The sequence below is a fragment of the Pongo abelii genome, chromosome X, assembly GCF_028885655.2.
Source record: "Pongo abelii isolate AG06213 chromosome X, NHGRI_mPonAbe1-v2.0_pri, whole genome shotgun sequence".
Lineage (NCBI taxonomy): Eukaryota > Metazoa > Chordata > Mammalia > Primates > Hominidae > Pongo > Pongo abelii.
In genome coordinates this window covers 140,498,774-140,520,448 of record NC_072008.2, presented here as the reverse complement: position 1 = coordinate 140,520,448, position 21,675 = coordinate 140,498,774, and the positions used below count along the sequence as shown (strand labels likewise).

Here is a 21,675-nt window from a genome sequence, read left to right as displayed (position 1 = left end):
TTGTTTCTTGTCTTTTTTTTTTTTTTTGAGATGGAGTCTCGCTCTGTCACCCAGACTGGAGTGCAGTGGCACAATCTCGGCTCACTGCAAGCTCTGCCTCCCAGGTTCATGCCATTCTCCTGCCTCAGCCTCCCGAGTAGCTGAGACTACAGGCGCCCGCCACCACGCCCAGCTATTTTTTTCTATTTTTCAGTAGAGACGGGGTTTCACCGTGTTAGCCAGGATGGTCTCGATCTCCTGACCTCGTGATCCGCCCGCCTCAGCCTCCCAAAGTGCTGGGATTACAGGCGTGAGCCACTGCGCCCAGTCTGTTTCTTGTCTTAATACGTAGTTTTTTGTTCTTTTGTTTTGTTTTGAGACAGAGTCTTGCTCTGTCACCCAGGCTGGAGTGCAGTGGCATGATCTTGGCTCACTGCAGCCTCTGCCTCCTGGGTTCCAGTGATTCTCCTGCCTCAGCCTCCCAGGTAGCTGGGTTACAGGCATGCACCACTACACCTGGCTAATTTTTGTATTTTTAGTAAAGGTGAGGTTTCATCATGTTTGCCAGGCTGGTCTCGAATTCCTGACCTCAGGTGATCTGCCTGCCTTGGCCTCCCAAAGTGCTAGGATTACAGGCGTGAGCCACTGCAACCAGCCTCAATATGTAGTTTTGAAAGACAAATCAAGGAGAGAATTTTAAGCATATCAAAGTGGGAGGCCAGTGTAAGTGGCAAAAAAAGATGGAGTAAAAAACCTGCTTTAGGTAGTGTGCTGTTGCAGTCTTCCTAAATCTTCCTCAACCATGTTCATAAACACATCCATGGGACTTCTGCCTCCAGAGTAAGAGGCAGGTATTCAAGGGACAGTGAATTAAAAGACTAAACTCGATCATTTACTTCTTACTTATGACCACATTTATCATCTGAAATAATCATGCAACAATTATTGTATATTAAAGCTGTTCAACTATTTCAGCCAACAAGAAGTGTCACCCTAGCATGGCCAGGTTCCAGTTCTAAGGACGTCTGTACTAGACTACAGCTTTATGTGACTAATGGGAACCATCAGTCTGTTCAAATTATGAGGTGCTGGAAGGAGAAAACAATTCTCTTTCCTAAATTTTTATGTGGGTTTTGAAAAATGAGTGAGAAAAAGAAGCAATTACTTACATTCAAATCCCTGAAGTATTCATTATAGTCAAGGGCATATCCTACAACAAACTTGTCTGGAATTTCAAATCCAACAACTAAAAAGAATCATAATTCATCATTTAGATAAAGAAAACATCACTTTTAAATCTAATACTGGCAAATGTGCCTCTCTACAAATATTCTCTAAGCAATTATAAGCCATTTCACATAAAACTCTTTTAGGTTAAAAGATGGTTAAATGATCGACAAAAAAAGTAATTCACTTACAGTCTGGTTTATATCCAACACTTCGTGGGGTCCTTTTCACCAGCAAGCTGTTAATTACAAAATGTGACATATAACATACAGAGAGACTACAGGGCATTACAAAAGAGAAGATTAATGTTTCTAAACACTGTTTCATTTCATCCGTGCTGAGTGTACCATGGTCACTTTTAACACACCCAAGGAAAGACTATGAAATGGAGAGCTAAATTATGGGGATTACTAGGAAGGGGCAGCAATGAGTTGACACTACAGACAAGGCCCTTGGTTGATCACCTGGAACCTTAAGGACAGTTCTGAGACCTGCACCCTGACTACCCATGTGTCCATTGAAGGGGAGCTAATAAGGAGGATGAATGGGTACAGAGTGTCAATGAACAAAGATGAAAAGGGCTCTCAGTCCAGAAACCTTGGAAATACAATCCCTAAACTGTAAAAGGGTGTGGGAGAGGTAAGCATCACCTTTTATCACAACATTCTTTTCTTTTTTTTTTTTTTAAGACGGAATCTCGCTCTGTTGCCCAGGCTGGAGTGCAGTGGTGCGATCTCCGCTCACTGCAAGCTCCGCCTCCCGGGTTCATGCCATTCTCCCGCCTCAGCCTCCTGAGTAGCTGGGACTACAGGCACCCGCCAGCACGCCCGGCTATTTTTTTTTTTTGTATTTAGTAGAGACGGGGTTTTACTGTGTTAGCCAGGATGGTCTTGATCTCCTGACCTCGTGATCCGCCCACCTCGGTCTCCCAAAGTGCTGGGATTACAGGCGTGAGCCACCGCGCCTGGCCACAACATTCTTTTCTTTTTTTTTTTTTTTGAGATGGAGTTTTGCTCTTGTTGCCCAGGCTGGAGTGCAATGGCTTGCCCAACTCACCACAACCTCTGCCTCCTGGGTTCAAGTGATTCTCCTGCCTCAGCCTGCCGAGTAGCTGGGATTACAGGCATGCGCCACCACGCCCGGCTAATTTTGTTTTTTAGTAGAGATAGGGTTTCTCCATGTTGGTCAGGCTGGTCTCGAACTCCCAACCTCAGGTGATCTGTCCACCTCGGCCTCCCAAAGTGCTGGGATCACAGGCATGAGCCACTGTGCCTGGCCTCACAGCATTCTTCTTTTTAAAGAGATGAGTCTCGCTCTGTGGCCCAGGCTGCAGTGCAGTGGTGTAATCACAGTTCACTGCAGCCTTGACTTCTTGGGCTCTAGCGATCCTCCCACCTCAGCCTGCCGAGTAGCTGGGACTACAGATGTGTACCACTTCGCCCTGGCTGCATCACAACTTTTAATAACTGGCTTACAAAGAGGAACCTTAGGGTAAAACAACTAGTGTGCCAAAAGAACGAGTATTTATTTTTGAGAACAAAAGCTGGAGGTGGTATAAGTCAACTCTACCAAAAGCTAATTTTATAACCCAAATGCTGCCTGTTGAAAAATATTCAGCCATTTAAAAATACTATAGAAGCTGCTTTGAAAGCCTTTATAGATGTTAAAGGCAGTCTCAACAAAACTTATGCTTTCATACCTTCCTAGATAAATATATATGTTTAAAGAGCTGGAAAGGGCCCAAAGTGATCTCAACCTGGACTGCACATCAGAATCACCTGGGAGCTTTAAAAAAACAGAACTCAGATACTCAGGCCACAGCCCTGACCAATTACATCAGAATTGCTGGAGATGAGACACAGGCAGAGGTTATCCTGCTTTTTAACTCTCAGGTGATTCCAATGTGCAGCCTAAGTAGATAACCACTGACCTAAGCCGGAGACTCCAAGGGATCATCTAATTATGTCCCTCATGACTCTTCCAATAAATGGATAGAAGAGACACTTCAATTCTATTTCCATTTAGAAAGAACATAACAAGCCAATCACAGCAAAAACTCTTCTCTCTACCTGAACTCAGGAATGCTCCAGAAAAGGTATCACTGAACTCAGTGCAATCTGTATTAGGAGTTCAAGAGAACTCAGCACTTCATATGCCTAGAGATCTGAATGTTTAATAAAGCTCCATCTCTAAGGCATGACTAGAGTTGCATCTGAAGCATTTTCCATACTGTAAATGGGTAACCGCTCTTAAGAAGATATACGTAAATGGCCAATAAGCAGATGAAAACATGTTCAACATCATCAGCATCAGAGAAACACAAATCAAAACCACAATGAGATACCACATCACAGCCACTAGGATGGTTACAATAAAAAGGACAGTAACAAGTGTTGTCAAGGATGTGGAGATATTGGAACCCTCATATGTTACTGGTGTAAAATAGTACATATACCTTGTTAAATAGTCGGGCAATTCCTCAAAATGTTAAACACAGAGTTACTATATGACCTACCAATTATATACTCAAGAGACCTGAAAATAGGTATTCATACTTGTACACAAACATTCAAATCAACATTATTCATAAAAGCCAACAGGTAGAAACTCAAATGTTCACCAACAGATGGATAAGCAAAATGTGATATATTTGTACAATGAAATATTATTCAGCCAAAACAAGGGATGAAGTACTGATACATGCCCCAACCTGGATGAACCTTGAAAACACTACGCTAAGTGAAAGAACACAGGCTATTGCATGAGTCCATTTATATGGGAAGTCCATAATACACAAATCTGTACGGATTTTCTGTAGAAAGTAGATTAGTAGTTGCCAGGGGCTGGGAGAAGGGAGAATGACTGCTAATGAGTACAAGGTTTCTTTGGGTTCCAAAATGAAATAGTGGTAGCAGATGCACAACTCTGAATATATCAAAAACCACTGGATTGCACAACTTTAAAAGAGTGAATTTTATGGTACGTGACTCAGATCTCCGTAAAAAAGGAGTATGTTTACAGTTCCAGAACCAGCTACATATATAATGTGAAAAATATTACTATCTTCTCTACATTCTAAAACGCAATTAAGCAGCTGCTCACTATAATGAGATCAATCACATTATAACCAACAGTGAAACAGTGCTTTGTAGTTAAAAAGATTTTCAAATATATTATCTCCTTGACTCACATAGTTTCCCTGAGAAAAAGATGTTAATAATCATTCCCCTTTAAAGATGAGTAAATACATTCAGAGAGATTAAATATGGAATAGTCGCTCAGATTAAGTGGCAGTGAAATGCCAGACTAAACTCCCAAGTCCATGTGTTTCTCACTTTACTGCTCTGCCTAGAACATGAAAACTGGAACTGGGTGGGAAGAACCTTAGAAGTCATCTAGGCCATGCATTCTTTATTTTTATTTTTATTTTTTTTGAGACAGGGTCTCACTCTGTCACTCAGGCTGGAGTGCAGTGGTGTGATCACAGTAGGCCACTTATTCTCAACAGAGGCGATATCACCTCCAAGGAAGCCAAAACTAATTCTCAGCAGGGAGAGCGGAAATATTAGACATTACAAGATTTGTGACCCTCCAAAACTCAATCCTACCTGACAATCTTATTCCTTAGTGTTTAATTTCTGAGTATCATATAAGCAGCACTGACGTGGAGTTCAAGGAAGATACATGAAATGTATGCAAGATCAGTGCTACAAAACTATGGTGAATAGATGACTTGGGTCAAGAAATGACCCAAGTATTCTTTGAGCATGTCCTACCTGTGGCAACACAAAATCTCTCACTCACGAACCAGTCTATCTCAATTCCACAGCATATACCAGGAAAGAACAACAAAAGAATACCCGGAGGATTAAAGTCTATGCCACAGTAGGTTGACATTTAAAACCCTAAAGAGCATGTAGAAAAATAAGCAAGTGCACTGATTAGTTTCTATTCGGTTGGTGCAAAAGTGATTGCGGTTTTTGCCATTTCATATGATACTACTTAGTGTCCTATAACGTATCACTTATATACTCTCATAGTACCTGTCCCAAATCTATTTAAAAGAAAAACTCACTGATAAACACTTGAACTGGATATTAGAAAAGCCCAGTCAAACTGCTGACATATGACTTACTAGAAGGCTTACTCTGATTCAAAGATGCTCGACAGATATCGTGATTTTTTAAAAAGGGCTTATTAAAAACCTGTTAATCACTTAGGAAAAAAACAGAAGTTAGAACATTACCTGACCCCTACATAAAAACTGAAGATTGATCAGAGACTTAATGTTTTTAATAAAATTGTAAAAGGAAAAGAAAAACATATTCTTAAATTTTTGTTTGATGTCACTCTATTAAAAACTTAAGGTAGCAAAAGCATAAACTGTGAGCCAGGTTCCCTGGGTTCAGATCTCATCTCTATAGCTGACTAGCTCTGTACCTTTGGGCAATTCCCTATGCCTCAGTAACCTTATCTGAAAAGTGGGAATAATAATGCCACCCCAGAGTTGTTGAGAGATGAAACTAAAATGAGAAATAAACACAGGTAGAACTATGAAAGCAAAAGTCAAACAGCATAGGTAAGGGAAGGTGGTGAGGCTGACTTAATAAAAAAGGAAGCAGGCATTATAAAATTTCACTACAGACACAAAGAAGATGCAGCATACATCAATTCCAGGAGGTCCAGATCTTCAGGGCCCACCCCTTCCTATCACTTCCTCACCCTGGAATCCTTATTCCTAATTTTGTAAGAGGGCCCAAAATCCTCTGCCATGCTACTCAGGACAAACTGATATAATTAGCATGCTGAAAAACCAAATGTTAATATTAGGCAAGGAAGTGACTGTAATTATGAGCTTTATTAACACGTGACAAAATTATTTAAAAGGATTATATCTTAAGTCTTATATGAGATTACATTACTTTTTGAAGATAAAACGACAGTTGAAAACATTTATCCTTAATCCCCCTTCAAATGAGGAAAATATTCTATGTCAAAATGTCATACATACCTTGCGACCTTGACCATCTTTGGATTATACTGCCTGACCAAGGAAAGCAAAGTCTGCATTGTTTTGCCAGTGTCAATTATATCCTTTCAAAAAAGAAGACATTGCATAGCTTTAAATTCAGTCATTATATGAACATAAAGTACTAAAACCCCCATGTATAACTGCAATACTGCCATTCTTTTCAGTGCAGTAATTCTCACCAAAATCCACACAGAGATATTCTGGAATCTATAAATCATCTGGCCCTCAGCAAGCAGTAAGAATGCCAGCCCCCAGGACTGGATTGTGTAGGTGCAGGGTCAATGACAGCAAATTTAAATATATACATGCACATTTTATTAGGGAGTTATGATGTTGTCCTTCATTATAAAAAGTATTTTAGAATTTTTCCCATAAATTCAAGATAGAGACTCTCTCCTCCCAACTCTCCAATATAGGTGGCTAACAGACTACACTTGAGAAACACTGCTTTATACCATTTTTAAAGGCACCCAAATTAATAAGGCTATAAAATGACTTTACATAAAAGTGAATCTCAGCTATTTAGTCAAAAGTAGGACTCTAAACAAACCCATCTTTGTTAGGGAAAATATTTTTTAAACCATAACCCTAATGCTTTTCAATAAAAATACTCTTTAAAAATGGAATAAAGCAGTGTGAGCCATCAGAAACATCATGGCTGGAGACTTGTGAAAAATGCAGATTTCTGGGCTGTGATAGGCAGAATTCTGATGGCTCTCAAAATTCCTGCCTCCTTTAGTGATAAAAGACTTTAAGACTTTTTAACAAAAAAGAAAAAGAAAAAAAAATTCCTGCCTCCTGGTGTACACACCCGGAAGGGTTCCCTCCCCTTGAATGTGACCAGGATCTGTGAAAATAACGGGATAGCCGCTCCTGTGATTAAGTTATGTGGTAGACTAGAGCAAGATTCTCCTGCTGGTTTTGAAGAAGTCAGCTGCCATGTTGTGAGACTGTCATGGGCTAGGGCATGAGCCTTTAAATATCTGAGAGCAACCCCTGGCCAGCAGCCAGTGAGAAAACGGGCCCTCAGTCCTACAATCACAAGGAACTAAATTCTGCCAACAACCTGAAGGAACTTTGAAGAGGATCGTGAGTCCCTTGATTCAGCTTGATGAGCCCCTGAGCAGAGGATACAGCTAACTTATACTAGGGAAGTATAAAAAACATGCATGGGAATGATATATATCAACTTTAAGGATAATTGTCATACTTCTGGGAATGAAGGGAAAGAAATGGGGCTTTAGTTGTATTGTGACCTTTAATTTCTTAAAAAAAAGATCAGAAGCAAATATGGCAAAATGTTAATACTTTGTGGTGGGTACGCAGGTATTGAGCATACCCTTTTTTCTGAGTTCAAAATATTTTATAATTAAAATTAAACGCAGGCCAGGCGCAGTGGCTCATGCCTATAATACCAGCACTTTGGGAGGCCGAGGTGGGAGGATGGCTTGAGGCCAGATCAGCCTGGCCAACATGGCAAAACCCTGTCTTTACTTAAAAAAAAAAAAACAAAAACATACATATATATGTATGTGCATATATATGTATATATATTTATATATGTGTATATATATATATATATATACACACACACATATACACACACACACACAATTAGCCAGGCATGGTGGCGCACACCTGTAGTCCCAGCTACTTGGGAGGCTGAGGCATGAGAATTCCTTGAACCTGGGAGGCAGAGGTTACAGTGAGCTGAGATCATACCACTGCACTCCAGCCTGGTGACAGAGTGAGACTCTGTCTTAAAAAAAATAAAAATTAAAATTAAATGCAAAAGGTCCAAGTGAATTGAGGAGGAAAGGGGTATCAAGGAAGGTTTTGTGGAGGTGACGTTTGAGCTGGGCCTTAAATGACTTAAACATGGGATAAGAAGGGAGGGAATAAGGACGTTTCAAGTACGAGAAATAAGGAGCAAACAGTGGAAACAACCTAACGTCTGTCAACCAATGAATGGATAACAAAAATGTAATTCAGATGGTATCCAACTTACGATGGTTCAACATGAGATTTTTTTGACTTTAGGATAGATTTATCAAAGTAGTAAATCCATTTTCAACTTATGATATTTTCAACTTCAGATGGGTTTATCAGGACACAGTTGAGGAACACCTGTCTATCCACACAATTTGGCAATAAAAAGGAAATGAGTGCAGATATACTCCACAACATGAATGAACCTTGAAAACATTAAGCTAAGTGAGAGAAGCCAGATACAAAAGGCCACATATTGTATGATTCTATTTATACAGAATGTCCAGAATAGGCAAATCTTATAGATAGCAAGTAGGTAGATGATCAGTTTGCTAGGTGCTGGGGGAAGGGGAAATGGGGAGTGATGGCTAAGGGGATTGGGTTTCTTTGTGGGGCAATGAAAATGTTTTAAAATTGAACGTGATAATGATTGCACAATGCTGCATATATCTATGTATCTATATATCTATATAGATATAAATCTATATCTATATCTACATATCTATATAGATATAAATCTATATCTATATCTATATCTATATCTATATCTATATCTATATATAGAGAGAGAGGCTGTTAGACAGTGATAAGTGATCAGGAAAATAAAAGTATTGAGGAGGAATAGGAAGTTGACGGCGTGAAAACATGAGATTTTATATAGGATGGCCAGGGAAGGCCTTAACGAGAAAGTGACTTATGAGTAAAAACAAGGGCTCCTAAACTTTAGCATGCATCAGAATCACTCGGAGACTTGTTAAAGCATAGCTTGCTGGGCCTCATCACAGATACTTTGATTCGGTAGGTTCTTGTCTGATATTAATACTTTTGGTCTAGGGAACCACATTTTGAGAACCACTAAGCTAAAGGAAGTAAAGGTTTCCCTTAGCTTACTAGCTGGTAACCCTAGGAAACTGCTTAGCCTCTCCGTGCTAAGATACAAAATACTTTAGCACATAATAACAAATGGAAAATAGTCTATAAATTATAAATATTATTTTTTATGTACCAAATATTACATAAGACAAAATCTAAGCAAGATATATATATATATACACATAAAATATAAGATATACATGTATATATCATATATAGATAAATAGAGAGAGAGTTATGTTTAGAAAGAAAATATTTCAAACTAAAAAAAGAGAGGTAGGAAGTATACCATTCCATTATTGGTAAAAACAAATTACTAAGTAGTCTTTACAAAAAACCAGTCTCACTCCTTTAGAACACAAGCCCACCATTAAAACTGATGCAGAGGAATTTCTTCCCCTGGCTTACCTTTAGGATGGTGCATACTAAGTTAGAAAAGTCATAAATGTTATATTAAAAGTAAATGTGAACTTACTTCCACAATCAAGACATTCTAGAAGAAAAAGAGAAATGAAAATCAGTACAATGAATAAAACGGTATTTCCAATTATAAGTCAAATCACATCATAACAACCCTAAGGAATTTATCCAAACTCTTGTTTTTAGATGCTCTCCTTTAAACAAGTGGGCCATCTGCTGGGATTTGGAAGCCTGTAGTACTGAAATTTTCATCATAATGGAAATTTTAAAAACAGAATTTGACCCACCTGTTTTTAAAACACTTTCATTACTTAACAAGAGGTCTAATCTTGGGCAAGTCTTGAAATTTCTCTGGCCTTAGTTTCCCACGTGTTAAATGAAACTTGAAGCAGTTGGTCTCTTATAGTCTCCTGACTCTAACATTCTAAGAATTATATTTGTATAATAACTCAAAAATCACATAATTTAATTTACCATATGGACTCCAAAATATATTTTCTCATTAGGCTAAACTTGATCTGCATTTTCTGGATGTGTCCATATTCTTGGACTACACTAAAACATGACACCAATGCTTCCTCTCACCATAAACCCTCACTTCGCTTTCTACATTTAAGAATTTTATAGCTGGAAGAGTCCTTAAGAGAAAATACCATCTAATAATTACTCCTCAAAATCGAGAAAGTCCTATCTGTTCTTATGCTAGTTATAAGAATGAGGCAGCACTTCACATAATGGTTATAAACATTGCCACAAGAAGATTCATGATGTATTGTTTATCTGTAGCTCTCATCATACTCTGTCATGTAACTATAGCATTAAGATTTTAATGTTCTATATATTCTTCTAAGATAGTGTTTACCAGAGCAAGGCACAAAAGATCCACTGGTTTGCAAGAAAGATTAGAACTTTTAAATTTTTTACCTCACCTTGTTTAATCTATATTTTTGTATGTATTTTGTAACATATATAATATTATTACCATAAATCATATATAATTTAAAATGCATATAATAGGGGTAAATGCTCAGGAAACTTTTTATAAATTGGGCATGCAAATACAAGTTTGAAGACTCACTGTTCTAGATATTAAAAGTAAAGTTATAACCAAGTAAAGCTTCCACCTTTTCATGTCTCAAAGCAGCTTATTGTTGGAGGTAAGATCTCTTAGAAGCCTAAACAGGTCCAAGTACAGAATGAAGTAAGGCTAGCCCATAACTTGTGGCAAGCAATTCATACTATTTCTCTCATGCTGAGCTCTCCTCAGTGAAGCAGCTACTATAGACAACTGCAGCCTATTGGTAGCCTATTTTACAGGCAGGAAAAAATTACTTTTTATTCAAAGTGGAACTCAGGATATGGGGAGAAAATAAATACAAAAAATAGGGTCAATCCAAAGGCACACAGCAAATGAGTAACACAATTATGTTTTTTCCCATTTGTACGAGATCCCAGTAAATTCTAAGTAAATTGCAAATTTAATAATACACTAAAAAAGCCATGCAATTGTTCAAATGAATCCCAGCATGGTACAAGGAGTACAGACACTAGAGTCTAAAAAATAAAAGAATGCCATTATTGAGTTTTTGAATTATATCAAGTAGTTACATCTCTACTTAATAAAAGAGAAAAATGAGGATAAGAGGCCATTTGATAAAATGAAAATAGCCAAGAAGTGGTATTAGAGACTTGAATACAGGTATCTGGGGTCCAAAGTTCATCTGCTCAAATACTAACTGGGGAAAAGAGGGAAAAATATTTATATACAGATATATCTGCACACAAAAATGCCCCCAAAAGACAAAATGAGGCCAGGCAGGGTGGTTCACACCTGTAATCCCAGTACTTTGGGAGGCTGAGGCAGGTGGATACCTGAGATCAGGAGTTGGAGATCAGCCTGGTCAACATGGTGAAACCCTGTCTCTACTAAAGATAAAAAAATTAGCTGGGCATGGTGGCGTGTGCCTGTAATCCCAGCTACTCGGCAGTCTGAGGCAGGAGAATCACTTGAACTGGGAAGTGGAGGTTGCAGTGAGCCAAGATCGTACCACTGCACTCCAGCCTGGGCAGCAGAGTGAGACTCCATCACAAAAATAAATAAATAAATAAATAAATAAATAAATAAATAAATAAATAAAATGAAACAGAAAGTTCAAATAATCCCATAATCTTACCACCAAGAAATAACTTTCACTCAATTTATACTTATTGATTTTTCCATAATAAATGTACTTTACTGTGACTATCATGAAAAGAAAGTTATTTTAGAAACAGAGAACTGTTTCAGATCAAATCTATGTAGTAGAACAGAGCCATTAGGTGGGAAAGACGAGATCAAACTAAATCTCAGAAGGCCTAAAAGGCTAGGTCCATTCCAGCACTAAAAACTGACCAGACAAGTAATGGCTTCAACAGCTTCTATATATGGACAAAGCATACTGAAAGGGAAGGACAGGTCTAACAGTGGTATATGAAATGAACAGGAGGGGCAAAGCTAATTTCTCCTCTGAAGTTTTCCAAAGATGCTGAGGAGGACATTAGTTTGACATGACCCTGACATGGGACAAGATAATTTCACAGAAGTTTTACATGTTAACGTTTTCTTATAGATACTCATTCAAGTAAGCAATGAACACTAAAATCTAAAGAAAGAAAAGAACTTTAGAGTCAGGTCTGTATTCAAATTCAAGCTCTACCACTTACTGGTTCTGTGACTTCGGGCAAGTCTTTTAACCTTACTAAGTCTTAATTTCCTGTTCTGTAAAATGGGGATATCGTCTCCCTCACAGGATTGTTGTGAAACTTTTATGAGATTAATGCCTTTATATTTGGCATAGTGTAAATAAACAATAACTGGCAGCGTCAAAAAAAAAAGCAGTAGCATTCCATCATTTATTATTGGTTACTCTCAAAAAGTTTTTCAATGTACTAGAAGATAAATATTCAAATACCTTAATATCTCCATTATTTTCAGGTAAACAGCATGCTCCTGAACAACCAATGGGTCAACAAAGAAATTAAAAGGGAAATCTAAAAACAACTTGATATTAAACTACATGGAAGCACAATATACCAAAACCAATGGTCCACACTAGGAGAATTTTAAGGTACTAAGAAAACTCTTTGAGATTTCTTAAAATAATAGTATGTCTGAATTTATTGAGTGCATTTATTTACCAGAAACTGTTGTAAGAGCTCTACTTGCATTATAGCACTTAATCCTCTTAACTCTATGGCTGCTATTATTAACCTCACCCTAATCACATATGGGACACAGAGAGGTTAAGTAACTTGCCCAAGGTCAGAGTTAGGAAGTACTAAGCCAGGCTTTGAATCAGTTGTCAGGCTCCGGAACTCACACTTTCAGCCACTACATGATACTGCTTTGCTATCTTTTAGGAAACTATGTGAGTCTACCTCACATAGACTCACATAGTTTTTTTTTTTAAAAAAAGGCTATCTTTTCCCCCATCAACGTTTTTTGAAGGATCCCAAATTAGAGTCCCACAGAGGCAGACAGCAGTACTTGACAATATGGACATTTAAGGTTAATGTTGGATTCTACTGTCTTTTTACTACATGACCTAGGGAACGATAATTAACCTAGACTGCTTCCAAGGGTTAAATAACCCATTTAGTTATACTATGTAAACTATCTCTTAGTGATTGATTGAAAGCACACTGTTACTAATTGACTCTTGGTATGAAGTGCTTTTTTTTCCTTCCCTTTCAAGATACATACCTTTCCAGTTAAAGTTGAGAGATCATCTCCACCAATTACTTTTATGTCCCCTGTTGACTGGTCATTCTAGTTAGAAAAAAAAAAACTATAGATATATATACACACACATATGTATATGTATATCCTTATGTACACACACAAACTTCAAATTAAATGAGAACTAGAAGATTTGAGAAGTTAGCTATCTAATGTCCATAGCATTATGATATTCTAAATGATATGAATTATAAGAATTAGGTTTCCTGAAATGAATGACTAGAAAACTTTCAAGTAGAGATTAGTAAAAATTAAAAAGTCCTAATTGGCCATTACTGATTTGATGTTTTTGAGAGTCCTAAAAAATAGGTTACATCCATTTTTAAATGGGCAGTATTATAACAGCCACCCATCTTCAATCACAGTGATTTCTGAATTGTGAGGGAAGTTATTAGCATGACAGGTGTCTGGTTCTGGCCCTGTATGATTCCTATGAGTCAAGCAAATTTTAAGGGCTGGTCTATATCACACCCAACCCCAAGGATATGTCCCTCAAAAGTCTAGCCCAGGCCCAGTCATCTTCAGCATCGTCTGGGAAACCAGGTCTGATTAGTAGTCCTTTAAGGAATACCTCTTAGGCTCCCATTTTACCGCTATCACAGAATCCAATAAAACCCTTACAGGAGATTCAATGGGAAATGCTCAACACCCACTGTAGTTGGTGGTGACAACGACCATAATTTGGCTGTGCTGGATTCAGGACAGAAAATTTGGGTGAAAGAGCAGGTGAACAAAAGAGCTTCGACTTGCCCTAGCAGAGAGCAAGCCATACCATACCACAAAGCCACAGCAATTACAACGGTGCAGTACCAGCACAGTAAATGAACAAAGTAGAGCCCAGAAACAGACCCAGAACTATATGAGGATTTAGTATACAATAAAGATGGTATTTCGAGTCAGTAGGGAAAAGATGAATTATTCAATAAATGATGTTTGGCCAACTAGTAACCCATTTGGGAAAAAATAAAAGTATGGTCCCTACCTCACAGCATACACAAAAATAAATTCCAGACGGATTAAAATCTAAATGTAAAAAATAAAGCCATAAGTGGACTGGAAGAAAATAGAGAATTTTTTTAACATCCGTAGAAAGGGTAAAAACCCAGGCATGATATGAACCAAAACTGAAGAGGTTCTGTAACAAATACCCCCTTTTATATATTGGGCTCCAACAATAAGAACCCATAGGAAAATGGAGAATGAACACAAATAGACAATTTATAGAAGAGAAGGCTATAAAGTGTAAAATTATACCTATGTGAGAAACAAACACTAAAACAATGTGATTCTACTGTTCTCCCACCCACACTGGCAAAACTTAAGCCTGATAATATGCTGAGGGGAAATAAGCACTCTTGTTGGTGAAAGTATTAATTGGCATAGCTTCTTTTGAAAATGACATAGCAATACCTGTTAAAATTGCAAACATGCATGTCACTTAACCCAGTAATCCCACTTCTGGGAATCAACGCTACAAAAACACTGACAAGTATACAAAGATACATTCAAGAGTGTTCCCTGGGCTGGGTGCGGTGGCTTCATGCCTGCAATCCCAGCACTTTGGGAGGCAGAGGCGAGACGATCGCTTGACCCCAGGAGTTCAAGGCCAGCCTGAGAAACACAGCAAGACCCTGTCTCTCTTTTTATTATTTAAAAAATAAATGTTCACTGTATCAGTTGTTCACAAAAACGAACCAACATGTCCATTAACAGGGAACCATTTAAATTAATCAAGTTCATCTACACAATGTAACACCATGTAACTATTAAAAAGCACCTGGTGATCCAATGCACACTGAGACAGAATAATGCTATTAAAAACACCAAGTAGTGGAACACTGTGTTGCCCATGACACCATTTTTATTCAACATTTAAACAAATTTGTAACAGCAATTACATGAGTAGTGACAGTGGGGTTTATGAGACTTTTCACTTTTATGTGCTTCTATTTTTGTTATGCTTCTATATATACATCCATTTATTATGGAGTATTACTTTCAAAAAACACAAATGGGCCAGTATTGTTTGGTGTTGTAAGGTGAGCATATGACTTCTGATATCAACCTTTGTGTATTACTTCTCATTTTAGGGAAATTACAGACATCCCTTATTCTAACTAACTTAAAACCCAGCATTTCAAACATACAGAATTGATGGGGAAAAAAAAGAAAGAAGAAAGAAAAGACAACAAGCTTCAGATGACAGTGACTCACATCTAATTATTTATACTGTAAAGCCTGTTAAATAGTGACATCTTCTGGAGATACCTGGTATTACAGTCCAACTCCAGTTGATGTCTTTACAGAGACAAGAGGAATAAAGGAAAAAATATTCAAGAACTGAAAAGTATGGAGTCATGGAAAAATTGCTGTGATCCAAAGGCTACGGTGATAGGACAAGAAACAAGAGAACTCGAAGCAGTAAGACACTGCTGTTCTATTAGCATCCAAACCTCCACACTCCTGTTTGCCCCAAGGCTTTTTTAAAAAATAGAGACAGGCTCTCACTATTTTGCTCAGGCTGGTCTTGAACTCCTGGACTCAAGCGATCCTCCTGCCTTGGCCTCCTAAAGTGCTGCGATTACAGGCTTGAGTCACCATACCTGGCTATTTATTTTTTCTTAACTCTCTTGCCTGGCCTATAGCCACCATGGAAGCTAATAAAGAATATTAATTTAAGAGTAATGGTATAGTTCACTACATGGGAATACAGGTATAAGTGCCTACATTGTACACGAATGGCATACACGGATCAATTACCCCACCTGGGTGGCCAAAGGAACTGCGCTAACCTCCCTCCTTGGCTGTCTGGAACAAGCTTCCCACTAGATCCCTTTACTGAGTGCCTCCCTCATCTTTAATTATGGTTAAGTCTAGGATAACAGGACTGGCAAAGGTGAGGGGAAAGCTTCCTCCAGAGTTGCTCTACCCTCTCCTCTACCGTCCTATCTCCTCACTCCTCTCAGCCAAGGAGTCCAATCTGTCCTGAACTCAGAGCGTCACTGTCAACTACATAAAATTGCCAGAGAAGCTCTTTGGGACTACAAACACATACCCTTAATGTCTTTATTTCTATTTTGTCTACCTCTTCAGTCTAGGTGAAAAAATAGGAAGGATAATAGGGAAGAACTTTCTTTATGCCTACTTGTCCGCCCCTAGGAATTTTGAAAACCTCTAGGTAGCAATAAGAACTGCAGCATGGTATAGAAAAAGAGGAGGAAAGCTGTATAGAAATGCATAATAAATGGGCAGGAAAAGAACTGCTTGGAACAAACAGGGAGGTTGAACTATAAGGAGAGAAAGCAGAGGCTGGGTTCCCAAGAGGGCATGATGAGAATATTACTAAGTTAGGAATTACTAAGGGCTCCATGTCCCCTTAGTGGCTTACTACTATGTAGCTTGCTTTCTGCAGTGAACTTCAGACCTTTCTTTTAGGATCCTAGAATGGAATTTTTTTTTTTTTATCAGAAAACAGTCATTCTCTCAACATTCAAGCAGGCCCCAAGTCTACCACACTCAATCACATTTTCTCTTCATATCATAATCTCTCAACCATCCTCTGTCCTTTAACTGTTTTTCTATACCCTGATCAAATGCCAACTAAAGTGAGAATGTTAGAATCATATATTTTTAGAGGTAGACTGTATTTCAGATAAAAAAAATGGCAGATATTCCATTTTCCAAAATATGTATGAAAGGATATATGCTCAGGTAATAAGTTAATTTGTTTACTTGTATTTTATGAACTCTTTTAAATAAACACATTACTAAAAAAAAAAAAAAAACTAAAGGTTTTTGTCAGTTAAAAAATGACACTGATGAAGCACAGCCCTTACAGATCATCTAGTACTACACTGCCCCATACGGTAGCCACATGTGGCAATAAAAATTACTTAAAAATTCAGTTCCTGTGTTGCACAAGATGTGTCAAGTCCTCAAAAGCCACATGTCACTAGTGGCTCTGTACCATATAGCAGAAACATAAAAGATTTCCATCCTCAAAGAAAGTTCTATTCAACAGCATTGCTCTAATTAAATAAAAAATACCATTTAGCCATAATAGAATTAAATAAAAAATACCATTTAGCTGTAATAGAAAAGATTGAAGAGTAAGTGCTGATACTTAAAAACCTGGTATTTTCTGCCATGCATGGTGGCTCATGCCTGTAATCCTAGCACTTTGGGAGGCTGAGGTGGGAGGATCGCTTAAGCCCAGGAGTTCTAGACCAGCCTGGGCAACAGGGTGAAACACTGTCTCCACAAAAAATACAAAAAATTAGCTGGGCGTGGTGGCATGTGCCTGTAGTCCCAGCTACTTGGGAGGCTGAGGTGGTAGATAACCTGAGCCTGGGAGGTCAAGACTGCAATGAGATGAGATTGCACCACTACACTCCAGCCTGGGTGACAGAGTGAGACCCTGTCTCAAAAAAAAGAAAAAAACAAAAAACAAACAAAAACCACCTCGTATTTTTAAGTACACTATTTTCAAACATTCAAACATTCAGAAGTTATTTCATCCTATCTTCATGGTTTCCATTTTATGCCTGGTTTGGGATTAGGATCTGATAAAATAAACATGTGCAACAGAACCACTTCTCATGGCTGTATAACAGACGATCAGTATGTATTTGCTGAGGAACTTATTCAATTTTCTTAATTTTTTTCCACAAAATTTGTGGTTTCGAGGGACCAAACTTGACTACTACACCTTCATGTTCTAAGAATCAGGGGACTTATATAAAACCTCAGTTGCCTGATAAGGACTACATCAAAGTGAAAAGCCATGGGAAAGAACTAGAAAGTATACTTTTGAATCTAGTTCTGTAAAGTTTCCTTATGCCACAGATAATACACATCCCCATTCCTGCCAAATTCTTTCTCTCACCCCTGTCTATGGTCTCGATTCAATAAATAGAAGGGCATGAATTTGCTTTAGATAGATAGATAGATAGACAGACAGACAGACAGACAGACAGATAAATAGTGATAGAGACAAAGATGGAGACAGAGATGGAAATAGAGACAGATTTACAGAAGATAAGTTCTAGGTAAACTAGTGTCAACATCAAAGTGGTATACCTACATCTAACTATTCTAGAGAGTATACCTCAAAGAAATCGACTACATACAGAGAAAAAGTTTAAGCTGAAAGCTACTGCCCTCTTACATGAGACACTTTAAGAAACTACTTGGGGGGCAAGTGAGAAAATGGGGAGATGTAGCTCAGAGGATACAAAGTAGCAGATATGTAGGATGAACAAGTCTAGAAATATAATGTACAACATGAGGTATATAAGTAATAAAATTGTGCTGTATTTGGGATTCACACTAAATGAGATTTTAAGCTCCTTTTGCCACCAAAACAAAAAAAAAAAATGGGTAACTATGTGAGTTGAAGGATACGTTAATTTGCTTCACTGCAGTAATCTTTTAACCATCTATATGTATCCCATAACATCATGTTGTATACCTTAAATACACAGAATACAATTTATTTAAAATAAAAAACTACTCCAATATTTTCTGCATTTTTAATATGCTCACTCAAAGAAAGTATTAATTTGCATCTTTGATGTTAAACAGATAGTCTAATCAAGTCACTATCAAGATCAAGACTAAAGTTATAGCTATTCTCTTTTGATACCTTTTGAGACACACAAAAGGTATCAAAAGGTGTGTGTGTGTGTATTTTAAGATATCGTTTTGGCCAGGTGCAATGGCTGACACCTGTAATCTCAGCACTTTGGGAGACCAAGGCAGAAGGATTGCTTGAGACCAGGAGTTTGAGACCAGCCTGGGCAACACAGCAAGACCCTATCTCTACAATTTTTTTTTTTTTTAAATAGCCATGGGTGATGGCACGCACTTGTAGTCTCAGATACTTGGGAGGCTGAGGCAGAGGATCCCTTGAGTCCAGGAGTTCAAAGCTGCAATGAGCCACTGTGCCACTGCACTCCAGTCTGGGCAACAGAGCAAGACCTTGTCTCAAAAAAAAAACATTTCTAATTAAAGATAAAGAGTTATAGTTTTATGAACCTTGACTGCAACTGAGGGAAAATCCCGTAATTGGCAAAATGAATTCTGTCTGCTTGCAAAACTTCTGACTAATAGAGAATGAATAATAGGAAGCCCATATTAGAGGATCCACATCAGTTAAAAAGTTTTTCCAAATAAGAGTGACTCTGAGTTCTGCAGTTAAAAGATTGGGTTCAAATCAAAGACTTGTATGATCTTGAGTAAGTTACTTAATCCCTCTGTGGCTCACTGTTCTCAAATGTAAATGAAGATAATTTGTAACTCAAAAAAATAAAAATGAAAAAGTTTTCTCTAAGATTGCAAATCCTAAGGATAATTTCATTTTAATATCAGTCATTTAGTCTGGATACACCATAATGCAGACTAATTTTCCCTCTGCTTAAGGTCCACACAAAAACATTTCCAATAAAATTTACTTGTGTATCAACTTTTCCTCCTGAGGCTTCGTTGTTTTTTTGGTAAAAAAAAAATAAATAAATAAAAATAAAAATAAAAAAATCACTAGACTGGGTACAGTGGCCCATGCCTGTAATTTCACTTAGGGAAGCCAAGGCAGTTGGATTGTTTGAGCCCAGGAGTTTGAGACCAACCTGGGCAACATGGCAAAACCCTGTTTCTACAAAAAAAATGCAAAAATTAGTCAGGTGTGGTGGCACACACCTGTGGTCCCCGCTACTCTGGAGAGTGAGGTGGGAGGATTGCTTGAGCCCACGCAGAGGTTGCAGTGAACCAAGATGGCACCACTGCACTCCAGCCTGGGTGACAGAGCAAGATCCTGTCTCAAAAAAAAACAACCACTGGCCAGGCACGGTGGCTCACGCCTGTAATCCCAGCATTTTGGGAGTCCGAGGCGGGTGGATCACCAGAGGTCAAGAGTTCTAGACCAGCCTGGCCAACATGGTGAAACCCCGTCTCAACTAAAAATACAAAAATTAGCCAGGCATGGTAGCAGGCGCCTGTAATCCCAGCTACTCGGAGGGCCAAGGCAGGAGTATAGCTTGAACCTGGGAGGCAGAGGTTGCAGTGAGCTGAGATCACGCCATCACACTCCAGCCTGGGGGACAAGAGTGAGACTTTGTCTCAAAAAAAAAAAAAAAATCACTATAAAATTGAAATAAATTCACAACAAAGGAAATACATTTGCATACTTAACCTTCTTTTTATTTATTTATTTACTTATTTTTAATATTTTGAGATGGCGTCTCGCTACATTGCCTAGGCTGGTCTTGAACTCCTGGGTTCAAGCCATCCTCCCGTCTTGACTTCCCAAAGTACTGGGATTACAGGTGTGAGCCACCATGCTCAGCCCATATTTAACTTTCACTTTCTGAATATCACAGGGCAGAAAAGGTCATCAAATATATAGTACTATATTTCATTGCTCTAAGATGCACATTCACATTTTATTAATAATAGCTCTAAAATTGATGTATTACAACTGATGGCAATTTACATTTATAACTGGTAGTGTTTTCTTTCTTGGCAGTATGAAAAATAGTGTTAAGTCTTAAAATCAGCGACATCTTTAATTTAATGAAATAGGTATTTGGAATCCCCAGGCAATTTCCTATCTAGGCACTAGGTAAATAAAATCCTACCAAGCTACTTAGATTAAGAGTATGCATATGTGTGTGTGTACACAGAGAGAGAATTCTTTAGAATATTCTAAATAAAAAGTGGCAGTGATATTTGGAATGACTTAAATCCTTTATAATTTTCTGCAGTTGTGTTTTCTTTCTTATTTTTTTAAGACAGGGTCTCCCTCTGTCACTCAGGCTGGAATGCAGTTCCACTGCATTCCACTCAGTCTCGAACTCCTGCAGTCTCAAACTCCTGGGCTCAAGGGATGCTCCTGCCTCTGCCTCCCAAGTAGCTAGGACTACAGGTGCACGCCACCATGTGCAACTAATTCTTTTTGTGTAGAGATGGGGTCTCATTATGTTGTCTAGGCTGGTCTCAAACTCCTGGCCTCAAGTGATTCTCCCACCTCGATCTCCCAAAGCACTGGAATTACATGTGTGCCACTGCACCCAGCTGTATGTTTTCTAATAAGCATGTTTTCTTTAATAAGAAAAATGGAGTTTTATTTCCAAAAAAAAAAAAAAACAGATGGGTGTGTTGACATCATAATGCTTCTTTATATATTCTGGAAACATTTAATAGTTCATAGAATATTTTTTTAGGATTAGTACAGATCAGCCAGATTTTAACTCACTGTTCCAAATTGGTCAAGATCAGCATGTAAAAATCATACTGACATCAATGTTATTGATGCTGCAAACAATTTAAAATTTCCATTTTACAGTTTTACAAATTAAGCTGCCTAATGTTTTATATGCAT

The 21,675-nt window shown here is 38.1% G+C and overlaps 1 protein-coding gene across 3 annotated transcripts in view; it reads right to left on the bottom strand.

Annotated features, from left to right (window-relative positions):
* The window catches only part of HPRT1 (hypoxanthine phosphoribosyltransferase 1), a 40,434-nt gene that overhangs the window by 843 nt on the left and 17,916 nt on the right, over positions 1-21,675 (bottom strand). For all 3 annotated transcript variants that reach the window (XM_002832128.5, XM_009235270.3, XM_054545086.1), the window contains exons 4-8: positions 13,263-13,328; positions 9,576-9,593; positions 6,218-6,300; positions 1,398-1,444; positions 1,149-1,225 (exon numbers count right to left, since the gene is read on the bottom strand). In XM_002832128.5, the coding sequence (XP_002832174.1) occupies positions 1,149-1,225; positions 1,398-1,444; positions 6,218-6,300; positions 9,576-9,593; positions 13,263-13,328 (291 nt within the window). The remainder of the gene's footprint in view (positions 1-1,148; positions 1,226-1,397; positions 1,445-6,217; positions 6,301-9,575; positions 9,594-13,262; positions 13,329-21,675) is intronic.